Source organism: Phocoena phocoena, chromosome 4 (genome assembly GCF_963924675.1).
Source record: "Phocoena phocoena chromosome 4, mPhoPho1.1, whole genome shotgun sequence".
Taxonomy (NCBI): Eukaryota; Metazoa; Chordata; class Mammalia; order Artiodactyla; family Phocoenidae; genus Phocoena; species Phocoena phocoena.
This window is the reverse complement of record NC_089222.1, coordinates 97,532,386-97,558,433: the sequence shown is the minus strand read 5'-3', so window position 1 is coordinate 97,558,433 and position 26,048 is coordinate 97,532,386. Positions and strand designations below refer to the sequence as shown.

Here is a 26,048-nt window from a genome sequence, read left to right as displayed (position 1 = left end):
TTTTCTCTTCTAAAAACCTGGTGCCATCATCTGGCCTGGGTGAGACCCATCCATGAGGAAGCACCTTTGTGAGGGCAGCTGTAGGACCAAATATCAAAGCCAAATTATAATCCCACCCACTACACTCAAGTAACATCTATAAATGTTCTCTTTACAAGATTATTGTATTTTTGTAACCTAAGTCTGGTTATGGATCCTGAGGAACAAGGGGAAAAAAACTAGACACTTGCCCAAAATGCATGCTAAAAAAAGTAATGGAAAAAGGTAGCTTGAAAAGTAAAATGAACCTGCTGTATAGCACAGGGAACTCTACTTCACTTCGCTGTACAGTAGAAACTAACACAACATTGTAAAACTATAGCCCCCAATTTTTTTTTAAAAAAAAGAAAAGATGAACTTAATAAAAGCAAGAGACACACTTTAATGAGATTTGTCTCATTCAAAGCATACTTAAAAGTATCTACAGAGATGGAGAAGGAAGTATATGTTAAAATATGTGAGGATTTACAGCTACTCAAATGGGTGACATCTATATTAATAAGAAAATATGACAGAGCCAGGGAGCTCTAGGCCAGAACAGAGTGTCTTTGTTTTCAATCTTCTCCGGCATTTGCTGTCATCGTGATCTTGAGTAAGTCCCTCCATCTTTTTGAGGTTTCCTTTCCTCATTCATAAAACTTAAATAAGAAACATTCAACTTATAAAGGCATTAGGAGGAATAAATGAGGTAATCTGTGTGGATGTGTATTAACTGAAAAGAACTCAACAAACATTGGTTACCAACAAAACCCATGTCACAGGGACAGGAATTAAGTATTCATGCTTGTGGCACTAACTCTAAGGCAAACGTAACGCTTACATTTGATGTTCTCTCAGAAAAGCTGCAAACTCAGGATCCCTGGCATACAGTTCCAAAATTCTCATTCTTTCTTGAATTTCCTTTAAAAAAAGAAGAAGAAAGTTTTTCTACATTGCATTAGAAAAACTTTAACAGCTTTTTTAAAAAGAGGTTTAATTTTTATAAGTGATTGTGGCTTTCTGAACTATCCAGGGGAGAGCTATAGAAAACAATGGCCTTTTCAGAAAAATGGAAGGTGTGGCTACTACATGAACTGCTCTGAATAACCCAGACATATATTTCTAAGGAGGGGGGGTGGAGGGAGAGAGCATTTGCTATTAATGATAAAGGACCCACTGGGTGGGAAATAAGGACAGCGCAGAATTGTATACCCTCTACATATCACATCGACTCAAAGATAGCATGAGGTAAAAAACGAATCATGAAATAATTTTCAACCTTTCTTGCAACCTACTGTACACACATGAAAACACACACACACACACACACACACACACACACAGCAGGGCAGCAACAGAAAAAGCAAGTTTCCTACCTCTCTGGAAAGCTCACTGTTCTCATACATTTGTCTGATTTCTTCCCTGCTCAGACCAGCAATCATCTCTCTGCCTGTGGAGCTGTAGAAGGGCCGCTGAGGGTAAGGTCCTTCGTACTGCTCGAGATCAGCCCCGTGACTTTCAAACACGGGGTTGTGCTTTACAGCTCTTTCCACAGACGAGAGGCTGTCAGGCTGCCTGCTGGAGCCACAAAAAGAAAAGTATGATTGAATCAGGTTCTTCGTTGGATGCTCAACTACTTGGAAGACTATTAACCTGGAGCAAGATTTCTGTTGAGGAAGAAAAAGAGGCTAACTGGATACAAATGGGGGACGAGGAGAGGTGACTGTGAAAAATATCCAGATCAATCTCAAAAATTATTTACCACGTGTTATCATTATTATCTCCTTAACTATCTGGTAAGTGCCTGTGGAACTGTTCCATGTCTCCTTCATCTTTATTTGCCCCACAGTGCCTGGCACCCAATAAATGCTGACGGGGAAATATGTCTGCCAATAGTATTTCATTAAATGAATACAGCTCCATAATTCCCAGAGTAGATAAATCAAAATCAGTGTGTAACCACACAAAGAATCTACTAGAAATAGAAATACAGGGGAGAATGGGCTTCAATTAAATTCAATTCGGGTCTACAAATATGTGCTGAGCATTGATTATATGCCTAGGAATATTCTAGATGCTGATGATACAAAGAATTGTTGGAATCTCTCCAGAATGAGACTGCGGTCTAATGCAAAATCAGACCCAATAAAAAGTATAAGAACAATATGGAATTATGTCCTGGGTGCTCTAGGAACCTAGGAGAGGTGTCTCCTGGGCCTAAGCCAGAGGATGAGGGGAGGTAACCTAGACCCGAAGCAGACCTGGAAGCACAGAAGCAAAGTACAGCCCGGGATTGTGATGATATTACAACTCAAAAGGTCCTTGGATCGCTTAGTCTAGCAAGTAGAACCAGTTTTATTTCCTTGGTTAATGAAGCTATGCTCAACTGAAAAGAGAACCAGATTCCATTTCTTGTCAGATTCTTATCTAGATTTAAAGTCTGGCTAATTACCACTGGAATGAGCCAAAGGGGAAGGAACTAACAGATCTGGTCCTCACATAGGGCCTCCCCTCATCTCTATCACCCTTCCAACCCCTCCCCCACCGTGACCTTCAGTGTGCAGTGAGATTCATGCATGCCTCCCTGACTGTGCTGATGTTCATGCAACTAGCTAGAACGTTTCCCACGCACCCCCTGCAGCAAACATCTAGTCTCTGGTCCAGCTAAATACCATAGCCATCATTACAACTTCTAAGATGTCCTCCCCTAGGCAAAACAAATTCATTCTTCATCTAGACACCCTAGCAGCTTGTTCAAACTGCTGCTTATGTTTGTTTCCAATCTGACACACTTTGAGGACAGGGACCCTGTCTTTATTCAACTTTGTAGCCCTCTCCCCTCCACGCTGATCCTTTCCAGTATTTGGCACACAGGAAGTACAAAATGAATGAATAAAAGGAATATTTTAGTCCATCAGAGAGCAATTGTCCTTACTTACCTGAAGGGTCTCTCTCTTTCTCTCCTAACATATTGAGCTTGAAGAGTCCTGATGAGGAAGAAGACGAAAGCAGAAGAAATGAGGACAAGTCCAACCATGGAGGCGATGGTGATGCCTATCACCAAGGGCTCGGACACAAACTCCTCACAGTGCTCACCTCGATACCACCAGTTCTCGCCCACCCGGCACCTGGAATGAGAAGTGACCAAGCCCCAAAATGGAATCACTCTGCTGAAAGTAACAAGTAACAGCAGAACCTACAGTGGGACTGAGAACAGGTAGAGAAATAAATGCTGACCACATGAAGCTTCAGTTAAATGGTAAGATTTAAGGCTATGCATGAGACCTGGCACAGACCCAGGAGGTCCTCAATGACTACTTGTAAAGACTGAATAAAAGACTGACTAGACTTAAAGAAAGTCAACTTCCTTATTTATGGATAATGAAAAACAGGCCTGGGAAGGAAAACGACTGGTGTTGGATCACACAATTAGTCAGCAACAGAGCTGGTCTAGAACCCAGGTCCCTAGACTCCTCACGTCCTTGCATCACACTGCAGAGATCCTCCAAACCACAAGGCCACCCACTTGTGCAAAAATATCTTCAGTTCCCAGAACAGCAATCACTGCTTTTCAAAATCATATTCATTTCTCTGGAAATCAAGAGACTATTTTTCCTCTTAGTTTTCTAGCTAAACTTTACACATAGAAAAGTGTGAGTCACTTCCAACTATTTCTTCTGTTTTTGGCATCTATGCCAACATTTGCCCTTTTTGAAATTCACAAATTGTCCTCTTATTGATGTTTCCCTGGCTTATTCTCAGCATTCTCTCCTTTCACACCATGTGACTTTGGTTGGATGTGGTTGGGAGGTTGATTTGCTCTGCTCTTTTTAAGGGGAGTGACCAGGGAAGGCTACCTGAATCTGCTCATTTGCCTGTTGCATTTTCTTTGGTTCTACCTTTAAAAAATAGATCTTAGATACTTAAAATATATTTGTCACAATTTTAAATACTTGCTTTTCTTTATTTTTGAATATTCAGTAGGACCAAGAGCAGCCCAAAGCTGTTAAGAACATAATTCAAATAGAACAATAAAACTCCTCTGTTTCAGATACAGTGTAAAGTCTCGATCATATGCCTAAACCTAATTTGATCACCAATTGCCTTGTTATTACCACTAAGAACCATAACACAAAAATCCCCAACTACTCTAAGTACTCTCTGTAAGACACTAGGCAATGTTTTTCTTACAGCTCCCTAAGAGCATGAGATAAAATAACCCACTGAACTGGGTATAATTCAGGCCTATGAACTGACTCAGTCCTCACAGGAGGACTCGATGGCACCCATCTATTTCCTGGATATAACTTCTATAATAAATATTGCTGTGATCATCCTAACATCATAGGCGCAGATCCCTTTGCTTCAGAGGAAATATCTCTAATCTTGTGAAGCCAAAATCTCTAACTACAGCATACCTACAAATGGCCCCATGCCCAGGCATGATGTCACACTTTCCATCATTCAAGCAGAAGTCGGGCTGTAGGTCACAGAGACTCTGACAGGGCAGCTCTTCCACACTCAGGTACCCAGGGTAGCACCTGCACTCTGCTTCTCCATTCCAGGGGTTGACCAAACACTCGGAAAATTCATTGCATGCTTGAAACTTGCAAGGGTTGGCTTGATCACCTAAAACATCAAGCAAACCAGAAAACGATACAAGGAAAGGCAAAACACAGGAATTGGGGTACATGAAACCCCTCCACTACGGCTCCCCCATCCAAAGTACCGTGAAAATCCAATCCCCTTCCTGAATCACTGAAATACAACACCACCATCCACACCACAAAAAATTTCTGATTCATCCTTGATTGATGAGCTTTTGTCAAATTTCTCTGAAACTCAGAGCCAAACCATAAAACCCAATGACCTGGGTGAGCCTCTACCTGTTTTACGTAGGAAGCATGTAGAAGCTTTAAAATCCATGTAATTGTAGATCTAAATTAAACAGTTTTCATGTACCGTTCATTTCCACCAACCTTATCCTTCTGTCATCCTCCTCCACGCTGCACATGATGCTACGTGCCCCACCCCCAGCCCAGCCCACCGAGAACATGGATGGAGAGACAGTGTCCAGAGAAGAACTGGTGGAAGCCTCAGGGATGCGTATAACCCAATAAGAGCAGCCTAAGAACACTGGAGATTAGCGAAAGCTAATGTCAGAAAAACAGATCAGCCCTGCACCTCCTCAGGCCATTCCCAACAGTATTTTAGCTTCAGTAATTTCATTTTTCATTGATGGGATGAGAGAAAGTGACATTTTAAAAAATTAATTAGGACACACAAACCAGTCAAAAATGATAAAAGACATTGACCATGGATGGGCCTTCCATCCTACCATGGTTCCACTGTATGTTCTTCACTGGTCAGTGACAATCTCTTAATTGCAAATGGTGACAAAGATACCACAAATAGAGGAAATAACTGTAAATGACCCATAAACTCATCTGTATGAAAAAGCATAAGAATTAGCCAGAAGACAAAGGGGAGGTTAAAAAACAAAGAGCATAGTCTCTCAGTTTCCAGATAAATTAATATTGCTCTCAGAGTCAATGATTTCCTTGCTACTGTGAAAATTAAAGACATTTTGCACGAATCTGTGGCCTTGGAGTTTGTAGGATCTCTGCGGCTGATCTTTCTTAGCCCTATGTAGGAATGGGGAGAGATGCTGGGTTGAATAGTATCCTCCCAAAATTCATGTCCACCCAGAACATCAGAATATGACTTTATTCGGATATAGGGTCTTTGTAAATGTAATCAAGTTTAGATGAGGTCATACGGGATTAGGTTACTGCTAGTCCAATACCTAGTGTCCTTATAAGAAGAGGGAAATTTGGACACAGAGACACAGACACACAGTGAAGAAGGCCATATAAAGACAGAAGCAGAGATTGGAGTGATGCATCTATAAGCCAAGGAGTGTCAGGGATTGCTGGTGAACACCAGAAGCTAGGAAGAGGCAAGATAGGATTCTTTCCTAGAGCTTTCAGCGGGAACACGGCTCTGCCAACACGGTGATTTGGATTTCTAGCCTCCAGAACTATGAGAGAATAAATTTCTGTTGTTAGAAGCCACCCAGTTTGTGGTCCTTTGTTACAGCCGCCCTAGGAAACTAATACAGGAGACCAATAATAAGATGCTCATATAACAAGAAGAGCACACGAATGTGCTGACAGATGGCAGTTTCTACAAGGGAACTACACAGCAGGATTCGACTGTGTATTTCCTAAGTCTTCACATCCTTACCCTGGTATTCATTCTGTGACTTTTCAATCAGAAAATAATCTACTCCTGGCCTAGCAGTGAGGTACAGAAGTGTATATAGGGGGTGGGAAGGATGCTATTGCACAGTCCCCCTTTGTTGATGGAAATTCAAGAATTTCTAAGACACTACATGTTAAAACAAATTAAGCAAGAGACAAGTCAGTCTTATCTTTAGCCAACCTTCAGATAAAATAATAGTTTAATCTGAAGGCTTTTAACTAAAAATATACAAGAAATAGGAAAATTCTATTTAAAAATTCTAAAACTTTGTGACCATTCCATGGGTGTGGGTGAGTGTCTAGGGAAAGGAAAAACAGAATCCATAAGAGGAAAAAGATACATGTTGCTCCCTTTTGATCCCAGATCAAGGAGAGAGACCAAGACCAATATTTTAATCATGTGAGTAAAAGACTGGAGTTTTAAAGTTGATTTTTAGTCTTTTGTGCAGGTTAAAGGTGGAGGCCCAGAATAGATAGCTCTTTGTTTGGAAGAGTACTTTAATGACTTTATGGGAAAACAAAGGTAGACTTGGAGCTAATCTTGGGATGGGAGACAGGGATCTAAACTGTAGAATGAATTACACTCTGGTTTTCCAGGGACAGGCTAAGAGAAGGATTGATGGGTCCTGGAGAACGAGAGTAGAGGAAATGTGAAGAAGGTCTGGAAATACAGCCAGAGTGGCCAGAGTAACACGGTAGCTGACTTAGTCCTGGAGAACAAATTGTCCATTAAAAGACACCCTTGAAAGGGTGGCTGAGAAATTTTTGGATATTTACACCTAACAGTAATCTCCTGTGCTACAATAAAAATTCCTCCATCACCCTCATATCATCAACAAATATCTGATGGAATCAACTGCCTTGTGTTAGAGGTACTTTGAAAAAGTAAAAACATGGGACCATGATCTGTGTTGGATTAACATAAAGAACCACCACAAGGGTCAAGACAAATGTGAAATTGGAAATTCAGCAGAAGGAAATCAGAGCTGGAGATGATTAAGAGACAGTTAAGTTCCCTGATAATTCCTAGAGATATTAGGGGTTGAGGACCATGGATGCAGGTTTTACACTACACACGGGAGAGACTAATGCAAATTCATTTGAATATTAAGGAACAAGGTGACCCTATAAACCTGGATGATTTGGCATAGAGCTGACATGTGAGTTACATACAAAACTGAGGTAAATGCACTTATTTATGTACTTCCCTTTAAAAAGAAGTGGGTAGGGCTTCCCTGGTGGCGCAGTGGTTGAGAGTCCGCCTGCCGATGCAGGGGACACGGGTTCGTGCCTCGGTCTGGGAAGATCCCATGTGCTGCGGAGCGGCTGGGCCTGTGAGCCAGGGCCGCTGGGCCTGCACGTCCGGAGCCTATGCTCCACAACGGGAGAGGCCACAACAGTGAGAGGCCTGCGTACCACAAAAAAAAAAAAAGAAGTGGGTAGGCTTTTGCAAAAGTTTTATAATCATCACTGCTTGCATTTGTATGGCTAGTCAAATGTTTTTATACATGCTATTTGTTTAATCCTTAGAATAGCCCCATGAAATACACAGGCCAGGTAACATTATCCCCATTTGCTGTATGAGGGAGTAAGGCTCAGAGATAAAACAGCTCATCTAGGATCACACAAATGATAAATGGCAGAGCAGAGGCAAGAAACCAGGCCTCCCAAATTATAATTAATTGCTTCCTCCACTACAACCACATGGCAAAGAATGTGCAAATGTCCTTAAAGAACTCAAGTGGCAAAAGATTTGGCTATAGGGGGATTAGCTAAATCATTTTCCTCACTTTCAGTGAAAACGGTCCTTCAAGGATTTCAAAGGAAAGAATGTTTCCTTCTTTCCCGGTTAAGAATAGGGCTGGCTTCCAAACCAGTCTGAGAGTGAAAAGCACTGGAGAAATACAAACCCAGACATTCCACCTTACTCCTACTCAAAACCACTGTCCTCCGGTATACAGAAGGTAAAAAAGAACAAAGGTTTGAGGATCCAGCAGTACCCTCTGCATCCAAGTCTTCCAAATAAAAACAATGGTTCATTCCACTCATTCACAGTATTTTTGAGTACATTCTACATGCAAGACACTGTGCGAGGTTTTGGCTACCAAGTGGTTAATAAAATAAAGTCTCAGTCCTTGTGGATAGTTCAACTGGGCAAAACAGCTATTTAGCAAGTATGTGCATAAGTTACCCATGATTACAATAGTTATAAACTCTACAGAGGGAAAAGAACCAACCTAGATTATGGGTGAATCAGTGAAAGTCCTGAGGAAGAGACATTTGAACTGAGGCATAAAGGGTAAGCAGAAGTCAGCCAAGAGGGGAAAGAGATTCAGGCAAAGAAGACAGTATGTGCAAAAGGCTTCAGGCTTCAAGTTAAGATAAGTTTTGGAAATCTAAGGAACCCAAAACGAGCTAGTTTGACTAGAACATAGTGAGAAAAGAAGTTAGTTCATTGGACGATACTGGGGAAGAAGATAGGGACCAGGCCTGTGGCTACTGAACCAGGCAGCCATTGAAAGTATTTCAAGCAGAAAAGTGAAATAATCTGATTATTTAGAAAGAGCACCCTGGCTACTGTCTGGAGAATGAATGGGAAGGTATGGGAGTGAGGGAAAAAGAGAGGTAGTGGAGAAACTGGTCCAAATGAGAGATGATGATGGCTTGGCCTAAAGTAGGGGAAATGAAGACAGAGAAAAACACATAGATTTGAGATATATTTAGAGTTCAGAATCAATGTCAGTTTGTGAGTGACTGAAAGTTAGGGGTGATGGAAACTGAGATATCAGAATGACTTTCCGGGTTTCTGGCTTCAGTAGCTGAGTGGATACAGCTTCCATTTATCAAGATAGTAAAGCTGAGAGAGGTAAATTTAGTTGGAAGGTACGCAGATATGGAAAACAAGGGCTCAGTCTTAGCCTAAGGGCTTAGTCTAAGCTTGATATACATAGTATATATCCAAGTTGAGATAATCAAGTACATAGTTACATATTGATTCTGGAGCTCAGAAGATAAGTCTGATCTGCATATAGAAATGTGGAGAGTTACTGACATTTATATTAGGCTTACAATAATGGAAACTGATAAAACAACGTAGGAAAATAACATAGAAGGCAAGAAAGGCCAAAGCTATTGGGCTTGGCAGCATAGAGATGTAATAAGAACAGATCCATGGATAAGTAAAATAGAGAGCCAGATACAGCAGGTAGAAAAGGAAATGGGAGGTAAGCATGTAAAGACAAGTGTGGACAATCCTTTTGAAAAGAGAATGATATTGACATCCTTGGAAGAGATATTTTACTAGTTATCAAGACGTGGAAAATTTGTCAGACATAGTACTCTTTTACCTATAAGTATTAAATTCATCTTGACTCAGTGTAGAAGAAAATACACAAGAATAATAACTAGGTTCAACTAAGAAACCACCATAGTGTTTAATATCATTACCTGATTCCACATCGAGGGAGTATTTATCAATAGCCAAGTTCATGGTTTGGTAAGCAGTGGTGCAAAAGTCTTCCAGAATCACGTATACAGTATTGGTGACATTAGGAGGGACAGACTTGGCGAACTTCATTCGGCTGTTCACCACAATACTGCCATTTCTGAAGTTCAGGATTTCTAAATTCTGGAACCCAGTGAGATTTGACTGGAGATAGGGAACCAGCTACAATACACAAAAATTGGTCAGTTTATTGACAAAGTTTTGCATTTTGTTCAATACATACTGAAAACAAAGATGAACCCCTCCACTTTTCCAAATTGTATTCTATTTACGTTATTTAAACTGTTCATCAACAAAAGTATGAATTGTGAATATTTGCGAGTCATGAGGTTTCAGTGTTATTTAGGAACCCAATGGAACTCACAGACAGTTTTAGACATCAGAGAGTTTATTCTGTTTCACTAAAGGATCGTGACAGTGAAGGCATTACAGGTACCCACAAAGCACTGGTCTCACAATAAAATGTGAATATAAATCTTAAACTTGTATCAGTCCCAGAAATTATATAATACAATATCCAGTATCTAAGTTACAATATCCAAGAATACAATATCCAAGTGTGGCTCATACCATTTTGTGTTTTCCGTTTCTTGTAACCACCTGTCTCATTATTTTCCTATGAACCCTAGGCCATTACAGTATTTGTAGATGATAGGAAATGAAAATCCATAGCAGACCACACTTTCCTTGGCTCAGATCTTATGCTCCGGGGGGAAAGAGGGGTGGTTCATACACGATTATTCACTAATGCCTGTATTTCACTTCTTATGCTTACCAGTTCTAAGAATCTTTGCTCCAGGGCTTTATACTCCAAAGAGTTTTTATTAAACAGATCTTCTGAAAACATCATGTTCGTCACTCTGAGGCTGAAGAAAACCACCAAGGCTCCTGCGGCTTGGGTATGACTCAAGTCTTCACTTTTTGTTGGCTGAGCCACAATAGCCATCTCTGTGGAGTGAATACTTGTGGACATTTCCACATAACCACCAACCTTGCCATTTTCCTCTGGGATTAGCTCAGGATGATAGTAATCTGTGCCTATCTGGTCCAGTTCTAATGAAATATCCTGTACGCCCATAATGACTTCATCTTCCGGCAGGGTGGAACTTGTGGTTGAAGGCAATTTGGTAGACTGTGTCATGGAAGCTTTCAGCCAGAGCTTGTCAGTACTCTGTGGTGTACTTGCCAATGTGTCTCTGGACAGCTTCTCTAGGGAAGAAGTTCTTACCCAAACTACATCTGATTCTGGCAATATGGTCCACAAAGGTTGCACATCTGGCTTCACTACTGAAATCTTGCTGTCAAACCATTCACGGTTGGATGACTCTGTAGTTTGTTCCATATCCTCCTTTAGAAAGGGTTCTTCTTGAATTGGTTTATCAGTAGAAGCAGAGATTGCTGCAGATGTCAGTAGAGGAGGTGATTTGGTAACTGAATAATAGTCAATGTCAGGTACTTCTGATGTGTGCTTGGATAGAACTGGAGATGCAGACTGAGTTGTGGTCTCTGCAAAGATGGACACAGTAGGTCCACCAAGGGTCTCATCCTCTGCAAAGTCTCTGGATCTATCAAAATGCCCATATTTTGAATGCTCAGTACTTTGATCTATGGAATCTATTCTGTCATCTATATCTAGTTTCTCATCTATATCCTCAGTTGGCAAAAGTAAGTCCTCTGAATCCTCAGCTTCAAGCCATGACTTGGAAAATGGTTCAGTGCTCTTCTCTAATGAAGTCTTGCTCCGTGGCCAAGTAATCAGACCTACCTTTTGCCCAGACCCTGAACCTAAACCACTCTCAAATATGAACTCTTTCTCCATAGATGTGTCTGGCATCCAAGTGCTCACTTCTAATTGGCCTTTGACTTTGGAGGCCAAAGAGTCCATGCCAAAAGGTGTAGTTACTTCTTTAGCAAGAATATCGAATGTGACAGAGGAGACCGGATATGGTGAGGATGTCAAAGACACCCCAGAGTCTTCCATGGATGGTATTATTTCTTTTGCCATAGGACGACTAAATGGGCTTGAAGGCAGTGGATCAACAGAAAGAAAATCTTCTGACCCTTTAACTTTAGTTAATCCTAAAAATAGAGTTTACCATTAATTAATCTACATAGATGCCAAAATATATTCCCAGCCCTCCTAATAAAACCAGCTACCCATTTTTCCCCATTAGATTACGACAGACGGTTGCTGACTTTTACTTTGCCAAATCCAGCAAACAACAATAAGGTAAGATTATGTTTTTGTGATATGGTACAGTCACTCATGATTATAACCCCCTTAACTGAGGATAACAAGACATCAGGTACTGAAAAAATTCATCTTCAAACACGTGATTTCTTTTACTCCCTGAAAATAAAGAACTGCTGGTAGCCATACTGACAACAAAGAGTGAATCTAGTCAAAACTTAGGAAGAAAATTCCCTAGGAAAATTCCCAAGGAATTTCCATCTCCTTGTTATGTTTATTTTATTTATTTTATTTTTGGCCACGCCATGCAGCTTGTGGGATCTCAGTTCCTCGACCAGGGATTGAACCCGGGCCACAGCAGTGAAAGTGCTGAGTCATAACCACTAGACCACCAGGGAACTCCCCCTTGTTATGTTTATTATCCATCAGCCTTCAGGTTCACCCAATGTTCAAAATCCTAGACTCATTACTTATATCTTTGTTCATCTTCCTCTTTCACATATATTCCATCCCTGAGTCACATCCCACAACAGCTAAATCAGCTACTTGACTTTCATTTCTTAATCTCTGCTGTAGCTGCCCTAGTTCAGGTTTTCCCCTTCTCAAGCCTGATGCAAGCTAAAAATTTCTACTGGCCCCCAATTAATCCTATTAAAAGATACTGGAATAATCTTCTTTGAGGCTGTTTGTTTACCACTCAAATATTCAAGTAAGTAGAGTAGTTCTTAAATAGTAATATAATTAAATTATAAATTCTTTAACAGGACCTTCAAAATATCTATTAGGTGATCCCATCCCAGCCCACAAGTTCATTTCTAATTATTTACCTATTTGGACGCTCCCTTCCAACCAATTAAAGCCGATTGTTCCCCTTCTCACACAACTTTCCCAAGACATTTCCTCCTAACGAATGCTGCCATGCTTTTCTCCTAACACTAGTCTCTCACCCTCTTCAAAACCTTTGTCATCTGATACAATAAAGAAGTACAAAAAGTCATAAGAATTCCTTACCATCTTCTAATGAGTGAGACCCAGAAGTCCTTTCTTCAGAAGCCACAGGCAAGCCAGTCTGAAGCACTGCTGGGGTGACAGAATGAAGAGTCAAGCTGCTAACCTCTAAAACCTCTGGGGAAGAACTGAGGCTCACCTTCGAGGGAAAGGCTAATTTGGGTGCAGACACTAAATCACCCAAAGGGCTTTCTGACCAGAGTTCCCTGCCAGTGGCTGAAGGAGGACCAGAGCTGAAATCAAGTGGTGAAATACTGCTCATGGTGAATTCATCTGCTGAGGGCCATTCAGCTTGAGGGGTATTATCCTGGAGGGGCAAAAAGAGGCTAAATCATATCATAGATAAAAGAAACACATAAAAATAATTTCAAATACCATCTATCTATCTACATTCCTGGATTTTCTAGGGACAAAAAGGCAATGTAATATTGGGGGAGGGAAGGGGAGTATGGGCTCTAGAATCAAACAGATCCATAATTAAATCCTAATTCAACCACTTATTAGTTGGAAAATCTATAGAAAAATCATGTATCGCTTGAATCTCACCTGGAAAGTGGGAATAGATGAGATAATATATTTAAAAGATCCCAAACAAAGTGAGTTTGTGAGAGAAAATATTGTTTGCCTTGCTTTAGATGGTTCCTTTCCCTCTGTCTTATTAGCTTAAATACTTTAAATACATAGATGTTACTAATATCTGTAATTTGTTGTCAAAGACCTAAGCACATTGCCCACAGCAGAAAGAACAATCAGTAATTTTATTCATCATTCTGAAAAGTATTAAATTAAGGTCTCTTATTTTGATAAGAAATTGCAACACATCAAAATGTGGTCTCTTACCTTGAGCAAATAGGAACATCTGTGAATTGGTATCACACTTACAAAATACAATTTTCTCTTTCCAGTGACTTTTTACTAATGTAGTACTAATTGTATCTTAAAGTTTGGCTTCAGGAATAGAAAAGTAGACAGAAATACAACCACTGAACATACTAATTATTTAATCCTGTGAAGGTTAGTCCACGTAAAAAAGTTTAATGATGTTAATGGGTAAAACAGCCATAACACTGGATAGGAGTTTATATATTCCAATCTATGCTGAATAACAAAAAGTAAAAAGTGTCATATGCATAGAAGGAATTCACAAAATATTTCCTAGATAAAAACTGAAAAAGGAAAATAGAAAAGATCAATCATTCTCTACTCTAAATAGCATTAAAATCACATGCAAGGACTTCCCTGGTGGTGCAGTGGCTAAGAACCCACCTGCCAATGTAGGGGACACAGGTTTGAGCCCTGGTCCAGGAAGATCCCACATGCCACGGAGCAACGAAGCCCGTGGGCCACAACTACTGAGCCTGTGCTCTATACCCCGTGAGCCACAACTACTGAGCCCACATGCTGCAACTACTGAAGCCCACGCACCTAGAGCCTGTGCTCTGCAACAAGAGAAGCCACCGGGCTTCCCTGGTGGTGCAGTGGTTGAGAGTCCACCTGCCGATGCAGGGGACAGGGGTTCGTGCCCTGGTCTGGGAAGATCCCACATGCCGCGGAGCGGCTGGGCCCGTGAGCCAGGGCTGCTAAGCCTGCGCATCCGGAGCCTGTGCTCCACAATGGGAGAGGCCACAACAGTGAGAGGCCCGCATACTGCAAAAAAAAAAAAAAAAAAAAAGAAGCCACTACAATGAGAGCCCACGCACCGCAATGAAGAGTAGTCCGCGTACAGCAACGAAGACCCAACGCAGCCAAAAAAAAAAAAAGTAAATAAATTTTTTTTAAAAATCACATGTACTGACACTGCAGAAATAAAAAAAATCATGAGAGATTACTACAAGCAACTCTATGCCAATAAAATGGACAATCTGGAAGAAATGGACAAATTCTTAGAAATGCACAACCTGCCAAGACTGAATCAGGAAGAAATAGAAAATATGAACAGACCAATCACAAGCACTGAAATTGAAACTGTGATTAAAAACCTTCCAACAAACAAAAGCCCAGGACCAGATGGCTTCACAGGTGAATTCTATCAAACGTTTAGAGAAGAGCTAACACCTATCCTTCTCAAACTCTTCCAAAATATAGCAGAGGGAGGAACACTCCCAAATTCCTTCTACGAAGCCACCATCACCTTGATACCAAAACCAGACAAGGATGTCACAAAGAAAGAAAACTACAGGCCAATATCACTGATGAACATAGATGCAAAAATCCTCAACAAAATACTAGCAAACAGAATCCAACAGCACATTAAAAGGATCATACACCATGATCAAGTGGGGTTTATTCCAGGAATGCAAGGATTCTTCAATATACGCAAATCTATCAATGTGATAAACCATATTAACAAATTGAAGGAGAAAAACCATATGATCATCTCAATAGATGCAGAGAAAGCTTTCGACAAAATTCAACACCCATTTATGATAAAAACCCTCCAGAAAGTAGGCATAGAGGGAACTTTCCTAAACATAATAAAAGCCATATATGACAAGCCCACAGCAAACATCATCCTCAATGGTGAAAAACTGAAAGCATTTCCACTAAGATCAGGAACAAGACAAGGTTGCCCACTCTCACCACTCTTATTCAACATAGTTTTGGAAGTTTTAGCCACAGCAATCAGAGAAGAAAAGGAAATAAAAGGAATCCAAATCGGAAAAGAAGAAGTAAAGCTGTCACTGTTTGCAGATGACATGATACTATACATAGAGAATCCTAAAGATGCTACCAGAAAACTACTAGAGCTAATCAATGAATTTGGTAAAGTAGCAGGATACAAAATTAATGCACAGAAATCTCTGGCATTCCTATATACTAATGATGAAAAATCTGAAAGTGAAATCAAGAAAACACTCCCATTTACCATTGCAACAAAAAGAATAAAATATCTAGGAATAAACCTGCCTAAGGATACGAAAGACCTGTATGCAGAAAATTATAAGACACTGATGAAAGAAATTAAAGATGATACAAATAGATGGAGAGATATACCATGTTCTTGGATGGGAAGAATCAACATTGTGAAAATGACTCTACTACCCAAAGCAATCTACAGATTCAATGCAATCCCTATCAAACTACCACTGGCATTTTTCACAGAACTAGAACAAAAAATTTCGCAATTTGTATGGAAACACAAAAGACCCCGAATAGCCAAAGCAATCTTGAGAACGAAAAAAGGAGCTGGAGGAATAAGGCTCCCTGACTTCAGACTATATTACAAAGCAACAGTAATCAAGACAGTATGGTACTGGCACAAAAACAGAAAGATAGATCAGTGGAACAGGATAGAAAGCCCAGAGATAAACCCACGCACATATGGACACCTTATCTTTGATAAAGGAGGCAGGAATGTACAGTGGAGAAAGGACAGCCTCTTCAATAAATGGTGCTGGGAAAACTGGACAGGTACATGTAAAAGTATGAGATTAGATCACTCCCTAACACCATACACAAAAATAAGCTCAAAATGGATTAAAGACCTAAATGTAAGGCCAGAAACTATCAAACTCTTAGAAGAAAACATAGGAAGAACACTCTATGACATAAATCACAGCAAGATCCTTTCTGACCCACCTCCTAGAGTAATGGAAATAAAAACAAAAATAAACAAATGGGACCTAATGAAACTTCAAAGCTTTTGCACAGCAAAGGAAACCATAATCAAGACCAAAAGACAACCCTCAGAATGGGAGAAAACATTTGCAAATGAAGCAACTGACAAAGGATTAATCTCCAAAATTTACAAGCAGCTCATGCAGCTCAATAACAAAAAAACAAACAACCCCATCCAAAAATGGGCAGAAGACCTAAATAGACATTTCTCCAAAGAAGATATACAGAATGCCAACAAACACATGAAAGAATGCTCAACATCATTAATCATTAGAGAAATGCAAATCAAAACTACAATGAGATATCATCTCACACCAGTCAGAATGGCCATCATCAAAAAATCTAGAAACAATAAATGCTGGAGAGGGTGTGGAGAAAAGGGGACACTCTTGCACTGCTGGTGGGAATGTGAATTGGTTCAGCCACTGTGGAGAACAGTATGGAGGTTCCTTAAAAAACTACAAATAGAGTTACCATATGACCCAGCAATCCCACTACTTGGCATATACCCTGAGAAAACCAAAATTCAACAAGAGTCATGTACCAAAATGTTCATTGCAGCTCTATTTACAATAGCCAGGACATGGAAACAACCTAAGCGCCCATCATCGGATGAATGGATAAAGAAGATGTGGCCCATATACACAATGGAATATTACTCAGCCTTAAAAAGAAATGAAATTGAGCTATTTGTAATGAGATGGATAGACCTAGAGTCTGTCATACAGAGTGAAGTAAGTCAGAAAGAAAAAGACAAATGCCGTATGCTAACACATATATATGGAATATAAGGGAAAAAAATGTCATGAAGAACCTAGGGGTAAGATAGGAATAAAGACGCAGACCTACTGGAGAACGGACTTGAGGGTATGGGGAGGGGGAGGGGTGAGTTTTGACAGGGCGAGAGAGAGTCATGGACATATACACACTAACAAACGTAGTAAGGTAGATAGCTGGGGGGAAGCAGCCGCAAGGCACAGGGATATTAGCTCGGTGCTTTGTGACAGCCTGGAAGGGTGGGATGGGGAGAGTGGGAGGGAGGGAGACGCAAGAGGGAAGACATATGGGAACATATGTATATGTATAGCTGATTCACTTTGTTATAAAGCAGAAACTAACACACCATTGTAAAGCAATTATACCCCAATAAAGATGTTTAAAAAAAAAAAAAAAAAAAATCACATGTAAGCTTTTTAAAGACACCAATGCCCACACCCCACACCTCAGAGATTCTAACTTAACTGGTCTGAGGGCAGGACCTAGACATGGTGCTTTTAAAAGCTCCTCAGTAGAGGATGCAGCTTGATCATGTGTTGGTTGTATTATTCCAGCCTGGGTTTCTAAAATACTTCTTTAGTTGTTAAATCATTATATTTCTCATCAACTGGAACCTTTAAGAAATTTTCCACAAGCATAAACCTGCCTGAAGGCTAGAATTCATGGAAGAGCTATAAACAAAATGAAGCCCATGAAAACTAAGAAACTCTGAATAGAATCCTCTCCCCACTCTTCCAGGAGATTCCTGCCAAGGGTAGTGAATTTTCACTGGCATATACTCTCAAGCCTAATGTGATTTTTAAACAAAAGCACACAATTTTAAGGTGGCTACCTACACTTCAGTCCATGGCCAGGAACTAAACAACCTACTAGCCTACGGAGGGACTCAACCCAATGTCATGACCTAATTAGTCTTGTATGCTTTGCCTACACACTTCCCCTTGTCTCTCCATCAAGGGTCCATGTGAGGAAGCCTTAGACAGCACACTCTCCTAGTCACAAGGGAGGGAACATGAGGCAAGAAATCACTGAGTATGACCCAATTTATCCCCTCTTCTAGTGACAAATGCATAGTAGGCCACTGCATATATATGGAGATACTCTCAGTTTCATCTACTATTTCTAAACTAAAAGCACTAAGTCAAGTAACTAATTTTCTTTTGTGGAACTCAGTGACACCAACACTTCCTACCTTGTTCATGCTCTTTTAATTAGGTCCTATTTTAAGTGGGCCATCCTGCTGGCTATTTTCATCTGCCACCACCCTAGCTCCTTCTCTTCCCTGATAATTTCATCACCCTGCTCCCTTACCAGCTGTCTTCTGAGTTTACACTTTTAGAAGCAGAAGATCAAAGGACAGGAAGAGTGAGAGGTTTCGGTATTTCTTCCCAGTTCCCTCCAAGCCTCAATACTGCAGACGTAGCTGCGTCCCTCTACAATTGCAACTTCAGCTCTCACTGGGCTCTGGTAATTGCATTTCCTCCCCTTGCCCTACAATCCAATGGATGAGAATGGCTTCTCACTGTTATTAGTCTCAGCATACTTCAAGATCCTTTTTTCACTCCCTTAACCCCTTAACAGAACAGGTGGTTCTGTTACTATTGAAACCCTGGCCGTGCCATGTTTTGTAGTGCAATGTATTTCTAAAATCCATAAAAGTTTGAATCACTTCTGTCAAAAGATGATTACATAATTTGTAATGAAATACAAATAGCCAGAAAAGGAAGAATGAGAATCAATTAAAATAACAACAACGTGAACCAAAAATGGTATCATTCTGCTAAATTTGATTAGAAATAAAGAATCTAGAAAGTTAAGAGGGAAGTGATGAAAAGTGGATGGCGCAATGCTAGTGAATATTTTTGCCAGTGTGACTTTGGTCAAAAAATGGAATAGAGGAAGACACATCTGAGCATTAGACTGGAGTCTGTGACCAGAGTCTGATGAAATGAAAAATATAGAGAAAGTAGAGAAAGGCAAGATATATGTCAAAGAAAGAGGAAGACCATCCTCAAAAGACTGGATGTAACTGCAAAAGGTTAAAAAATAATAATAATAAAAGAACCATTTCAGGATAAGAAATTACCTCTTGGGAATTCTCTCGTCAGAAGTGAACATGAGGATATCAGGACTTGATTCATGAGTAAGGCCAAAAAGATGATCTAATCAGGGGAAAGACTTCTGGCATTTTTCTAGTAAATTTTAATATTTTAAGAGTACATCATCACAAGGAATGAACTTAACCTTATATAACTCTATGTAGTGAAGGCAGCTTGCAATCACTGACCTGCGTACACAGTGCTCCTATATAACCCAGCACCAAGCAGACACACAAAGTTGCCTTACGTTTCTGACTAGAGGGTCTAAAACTTTCTGGGTCCTCAAGAATGGGCCAGAGTGATGGCAGCTGAGTAAGACATCCCCCACTCGTATTCCCCCTTCAACAGTAACAATTTGGCATCCTCCATGGACAAAAGTGCCTTTGTGGGAGCTGTGGGATCCAGCATCATACACCAAGGGACCCAGAAGGAGTCTAGCCCACCCATGCACAGGGTAAGAAGCATACAGACCTCAGTCCTGGCTGTGGACCCTGAGGTGGCCCGTGAACTGGCTCCAGCCCCTCTTGGACGCAGTCTGGGAGCCCCTGGAGAACAATGACTTAGACAGTCACCCATGAATGACAGAGCCTTTGTGGAAGTCCAGGAGTCCAACAGAGAAGCTCCAAACACACCACTTGAGCAAAAAAGTCCAACTTTAGACACATTGGCGAGTGTAAGAGGAACAGTTTCCCTTTACCCACCTCATCCCTCCCCCAAGGCAGCACAGCTCAGGGCCAAGAGAAACCCTCTCTGTACATGATTTCTGCACCGCGGAAAGTGAGAACATGTGAGTGAGTCTCTGGCCTCCCCAGCTGTGCAGGACCTTGCTAAAGAGGTCTGTTTCTCTCTCACTCTATCCAGAGAACTGAGTTGTAAGCTGCACGACCAGGGGATGGGAAGTGGCTGAAAGAACAGCGGCCAGGACTCTGAACATATCACAGGGATGCAGATCCTACTAACTACATGACTGACTCCACCAGGAGGCCTGACCACAAGCTGCCAAGACACCTTGCCCATGGATCCCCCTCAACTGGCCCATGGGCACCTCACCCCCACAGGCACCTCCTCCACCCCACGGCCAGCTCCTCGTGTGCACTCCCCATGGCAGGGAGAGCGAACTTTGGCAGACAGCTAGCGAGCAGGCCCAAAAAGCCAGCCTGAATCTATCTATAGGCCAAGGAGAGACGACAAAGTTAAGCTTTTGCACTTCCTTTAGGAAAGCTGTCAGTACTTAGCCTGGTGCACTGCAGGATCAAGAGAAGGCATACAGGGCTTCCCTGGTGGTGCAGTGGTTGAGAGTCCGCCTGCTGATGCAGGGGACACGGGTTCCTGCCCCCGTCCGTGAAGATCCCATATGCCGTGGAGCGGCTGGGCCTGTGAGCCATGGCCGCTGAGCCTGCGCTCTGCAATGGGAGAGGCCACAACAGTGAGAGGCCCACATACCGCAAAAAAAAAAAAAAAAAAAAAAGCATACAAGCTTAAGAATTCTGCCACAACAGGCAGCAAGAAGTGTGGAGAAGGTGTATCCATAGGAGGTCTGAGAAAAACAGAAAGAGAATATCCAAATGGCCAATAGCTACATGAAAAGATATTCAACATCACTATCATCAGGGAAATGCAAATCAAAACCACAGTGAAATATCACCTCACGCCAGTTAGAATGGCTATTGTCAAAAAGACAAAAGTGCTGGCAATGGTGTGTGGAAAAAAAGTTTTTCCTCATAAAATTAAAAATAGAACTACCATGTGATCCAGCAATACCCACTTCTGGGTATATGGCTAAAGGAAATTAAATCAGTGTGTCAAAGAGATATCTATAGTATTCCCATGTTCACTGCAGCATTAGTCACAATAGTTAAGATATGGAAACAACCTAAGTATCCATTGACAGATGAATGGATAAAGAAGATGTGTTACATATATACAATGGAATATTATTCAGCCATGAAAGAGAAAGAAATCCTGCCATTTGTGACAACATGGATGGACCTTGAGGGCATTATGCTAAGTGAAATAAGTCAGAAGAATACTGTATGATATCACTTATATGTAGAATCTGAGAAAGCCAAACTCATAAAAACAACTGTAGAATGGTGTTTTCCAGAGGCTGGGGATGGGGAGATGGAGAGATGTCAGTTAAAAAGTACAAACTTGCAGTTATAAGCTGAATGAGCTCTGGGTAGCTAATGTACAATGTGGTGGCTATAGTTAACAGTACTGTGTTATAAACTTGAAATCTGTCTAAAGAGTAAATCTTAAATGTTCTTACCACCAAAAAAAAAAAAAAAAAGGTAATTATGTGAAGTTACGGAGGTGTTAACTAACTCTATTGTGATAAGTACTTCACAATATATGTGTATCAAATCATCATATTACACACGTTAAATTTATACAGTGTTGGATGTCAATTATATCTCAATAAAGCTAGGGGGAATAAAATGAATTGACCAGATGGAGAGAGCAACAGCTCAATTCCAGATAAATGAAAAGACAACCAACTGAAGTCCAGAATGTACAAGTAAAACAAACAGAAGCTTTTGCTTTGCCAAAGGCTCAATGCTTTATAAGGCCATCCTTTGGTTTATAAAAATCTTATGTTAGGAAGTGGGGCTGAGCATGCACATATGTTTGAATGTAACAAAACTATCAAATTTTATAACTAGAAAGACTCTTAAGAATCATTTAGTCCAAACTTGCCTATTAAAAATAAGGAACTGAGGTTCATAGAAGTGAAATGTCCACAGTCACAAAAAATAGAGAAAAAAAAGTCAGAACCAGATTCTGAGTTTCTAGAGTTTGGTCCCCGTGCTTCACTCACTATACCAGACTGTTCATTGAGGAATACATACAGAGGGCAAAAGGATTTCCAGAGGAGAAACCGGAGCTAGCAGACTTGGCAGTCTATTCTCATTCAGGTTAGCATATATGCACAAATCTAAAAGACCCAGGTGAACACAAAGGAGAGAAAGGAGGAAAAACCATTTTCTAATATTTAAACATCTATGTTGAAAATGGAGGCTGTTTGTATATGAGGAAAAGTTTCTTTCTTTCTCATTTTTTTCTATTATCTAAAACTATATATGTATTCAGTGAAAAGTAAGAAGGCCATTTACTCAATACTAAGTTCTGTCCCTCAAAAATGTTGGTACGATGATGAGAGTCATACCATACCAGGGAATTCACTTGTTTTCCTCTGAATTACCTAAAACCACTTATAGAGATATGTTAAAGCCACCTGTGCTTCCAGCTGAGTAAGGCATATTTACATCCTTGTAAATTCTAAGTGTGCATTTTTTTGAAATTCTAACAGAGAAGGCGAAGCTCTTCGACCTATACTTAAGAAACTGAGTTTTATCAGACAGAGCCTATGATCTGACACACATTAGGAAAGCAGCTGAATCCTCAATGAAAAAGAAATGCTCAAGTAATATATATGATTTCGATATACCTATAAACTCCTTTTCAGTTCATAAAAGTTAAAACAATACACAATATCTTTAATAAAAATTAAGCCACAAGTAAACAACGTAAAATGTGAAAGTAAACAACTTGACTTTTTTTTTGTTTTGCGGTACGCGGGCCTCTCACTGCTGTGGCCTCTCCCGTTGCGGAGCACAGGCTCCGGACGCGCAGGCTCAGTGGCCATGGCTCATGGGCCCAGCCGCTCCGCGACATATGGGATCTTCCCAGACCGGGGCATGAACCCACGTCCCCTGCATCAGCAGGCGGACTCTCAACCACTGCGCCACCAGGGAAGCCCACAACTTGACTTTTTAAATAAAGAAGGAAGACCATCTATTCCAAACAAGTACCCAGTAAAAAAAAAAGGGCAGGGCAATGAAGCTCTCTCATATATTTTGAAAGATGAACACATACATGCCAGGAATAGCACTTTATTTATTTTTATATGAATAGATGTTCCCATAGTAACAAATTCAACTCATGAATTCTTCTTTCAGTTCAATGTAGTATATTAACAGGTTCAATATTATATTGGCCAGTTTCACTTCTGCTAAGGCCAATTGAAAAGTTTGCTAAGTGCTATAGGAAGCATACTGTGCAACAAGTGATTTTCCAAACCAGGAGGCCAAAAGGTGTCAAATTCAATATCCCAACATTCTTAAGTCTAAAATAATTTCTAAAAATAAAATCGGATAAAAAAATCTCATTTCTATTAAAGAATAGAGAGAGAGGAATGGGAGAAGGGGGAGAAGGGAGAGAAGGGGGAGGAGGGGGAGGAAAAGGAGGAGGGGGAGAAGGGGGAGGAGGGAACGGGGAGGAGGAGGGGAGGAGGGGGAGGAGGAGAAGCAATAATCAGATACCTCTAATTAATCATTCTTTTCTTTCATGTTTTTTAATCACCCATTAACATTGCAATGTCTCCTCAAATTGAAAAACTAAGGAGTTGGCTTAAATGCAAATAGAACCACAGAAGAGGCAACATAAATGAACAAATGAGTCCAGGTAGTCAGTGTTTGCCAATAATTAAAGGGGTAGCTTCTTTCAGCCAAGCTCTAGCCACTTTCTGCAACGGGAAATGTAAACCTAATGATATCAGATCTTCCGGTTTTCAAAAGAAGTTGGAAATCTGCATTTTTATGCAAAAATCTCCTTACTTTTAAATATTGGCTTTTTAAAAAATTTGGGGGCTTCCCTGGTGGCACAGTGGTTAAGAATCTGCCTGCCAATGCAGGGGACACGGGTTCGGGCCCTGGTCCGGGAAGATCCCACATGCCGTGGAGCAACTAAGCCCGTGCGCCACAACTGCTGAGCCTGTGCTTTAGAGCCCATGCGCCGCAACTACTGAAGCCCATGAGCTACAACTACTGAGCCCATGAGCCACAACTACTGAAGCCCACGTGCCTAGAGCCCGTGCTCCGCAACAAGAGAAGCCACCTCAATGAGAAGCCCACGCACTGCCACAAAGAGTAGCCCCCGCTCACCGCAACTAGAGAAAGGCTTTGCGCAGCAATGAAGACCCAACGCAGCCAAAAATAAATAAATAAATTTATAAAAATTAAAAAAAAAATTGGCCCCAAAGCACATGCCTATAGCTGGATCCAGTCAGCTGGTCTCCAGTTTGCAACCCCTGACTTATGCAGAAATTTCTGTCTTTACATCGTTCTAAGATATCATCACAGATCTGTGGTTACAGAAGCCCTGAGTAGAATGGGATCAGAAGGAGCGGAATGTGCCATGTTTGCAGTGGATCATCCACTCCCTGCCACCGCACCTTGGATGAAATCCTATGACAGCACTACTTTATTTGTGTAGAAGTCTGTCTACAACCACCAGACTGGAAACTTCTTGTAGGCAAGGCCACACCTTATTCATCTTAGTTTCCCCGGCACTTGGCACATGAAAAGCACAAAATAAATATACTCAAATTAATAAGTGAATGAATAAACAAACACCAAATGAATGTAATCTCTGATGTCAATCCCCCTCTAACCTTTTTTCTCCAACATGGAACTTGGTGAAAAAGAGTATTTCCAGTGACTCCACATTTCAAAACTGAGTTGCTCTATACCTGAGCAGAAGTAATGGCTGTATATATTGGTTAAGCCAATTTGGGGCAGACTTTCTAAATTTCAATTGCTGGATTAAAGCCAGGAAACAAGTATCTGAAATTAATTAACATTAATTTCTTCTTTGCCATATAAGACAGAAAAGAAGTCTCAAGAGGGTAGAAGGAACAGGGAATGAAGAAGAAGGGAGTCTCCATTCTGTGACTATGTGATAATAAAAGATCGTGTAGTCGTGTTGTAAACAGCTTAGTCTCTACAGGTGTTCTGGTTGTTGTTTTACCTGCACTTGAGGAAGCCATTTCTTTTCTACTGGATGCCTCCCTGTAGATGACATGGCAAGTGGAGATTTGAAGGGGGCAGAAGAGTGTCCAGGGGAGTTAAGTGGTAAGAACAAAAAGGAAAGTTCATTCCATGCCGTTTCTGTGCAAATGGGAATGCTTTCTGCCCAGGTTAAAAGGAGGCCTGATTGGAAGGTGGGGGTGGGATGGATTGGGGTTGACATATATACACTACTATGTATAAAATAGATAACTAATGAGAACAGACTGTAAAGCACAGGAAACTCTACTCACTGCTCTGTGGTGACCTAAATGGGAAGGAAATCCAAGGAAGAGAGGATATACGTATACATGTGGCTGATTCACTTTGCTGTACAGCAGAAACTAACACAACATTGTAAAGCAACTATATGCCAATTAAAAAAAAAAAAGAAATTCTACAACTTCAAAGTGCAATTTAAAAAACACACATGTAAGGATAAATAACATTAGAAATAAATGGACTTAAATATGAAAAAAAAAATGCAGGCCTGGTATACCATCCCTGTCAACTAGCCAATATTTCTACTCTGCCTTCTCTCCTTTCCATACACACACTGTTCAATATGCTTTGGAGTCTAAACTTTTTCTTCAATACAATCCTTGGAACAAAAATGTATACTCTGTATCTATGTACACCAAATTTATAATCTTGGCTATAAAAACTATTTCTGGGTAACTTTTATAGAACAACTCAGTGGGCACTTATAGCTTAATTATCACC

General features: G+C 40.7%; 1 protein-coding gene across 1 annotated transcript in view; it reads right to left on the bottom strand.

Annotated features, from left to right (window-relative positions):
* Positions 1-855: 855 nt before the first annotated feature.
* IMPG2 (interphotoreceptor matrix proteoglycan 2) overlaps positions 856-26,048 on the bottom strand; it is an 81,010-nt gene continuing 55,817 nt past the window's right edge. Inside the window, exons 12-18 of the mRNA XM_065876762.1 lie at positions 12,989-13,292; positions 10,562-11,865; positions 9,729-9,948; positions 4,437-4,647; positions 2,959-3,146; positions 1,395-1,606; positions 856-939 (exon numbers count right to left, since the gene is read on the bottom strand). Of these exons, the coding sequence (XP_065732834.1) occupies positions 856-939; positions 1,395-1,606; positions 2,959-3,146; positions 4,437-4,647; positions 9,729-9,948; positions 10,562-11,865; positions 12,989-13,292 (2,523 nt within the window). The remainder of the gene's footprint in view (positions 940-1,394; positions 1,607-2,958; positions 3,147-4,436; positions 4,648-9,728; positions 9,949-10,561; positions 11,866-12,988; positions 13,293-26,048) is intronic.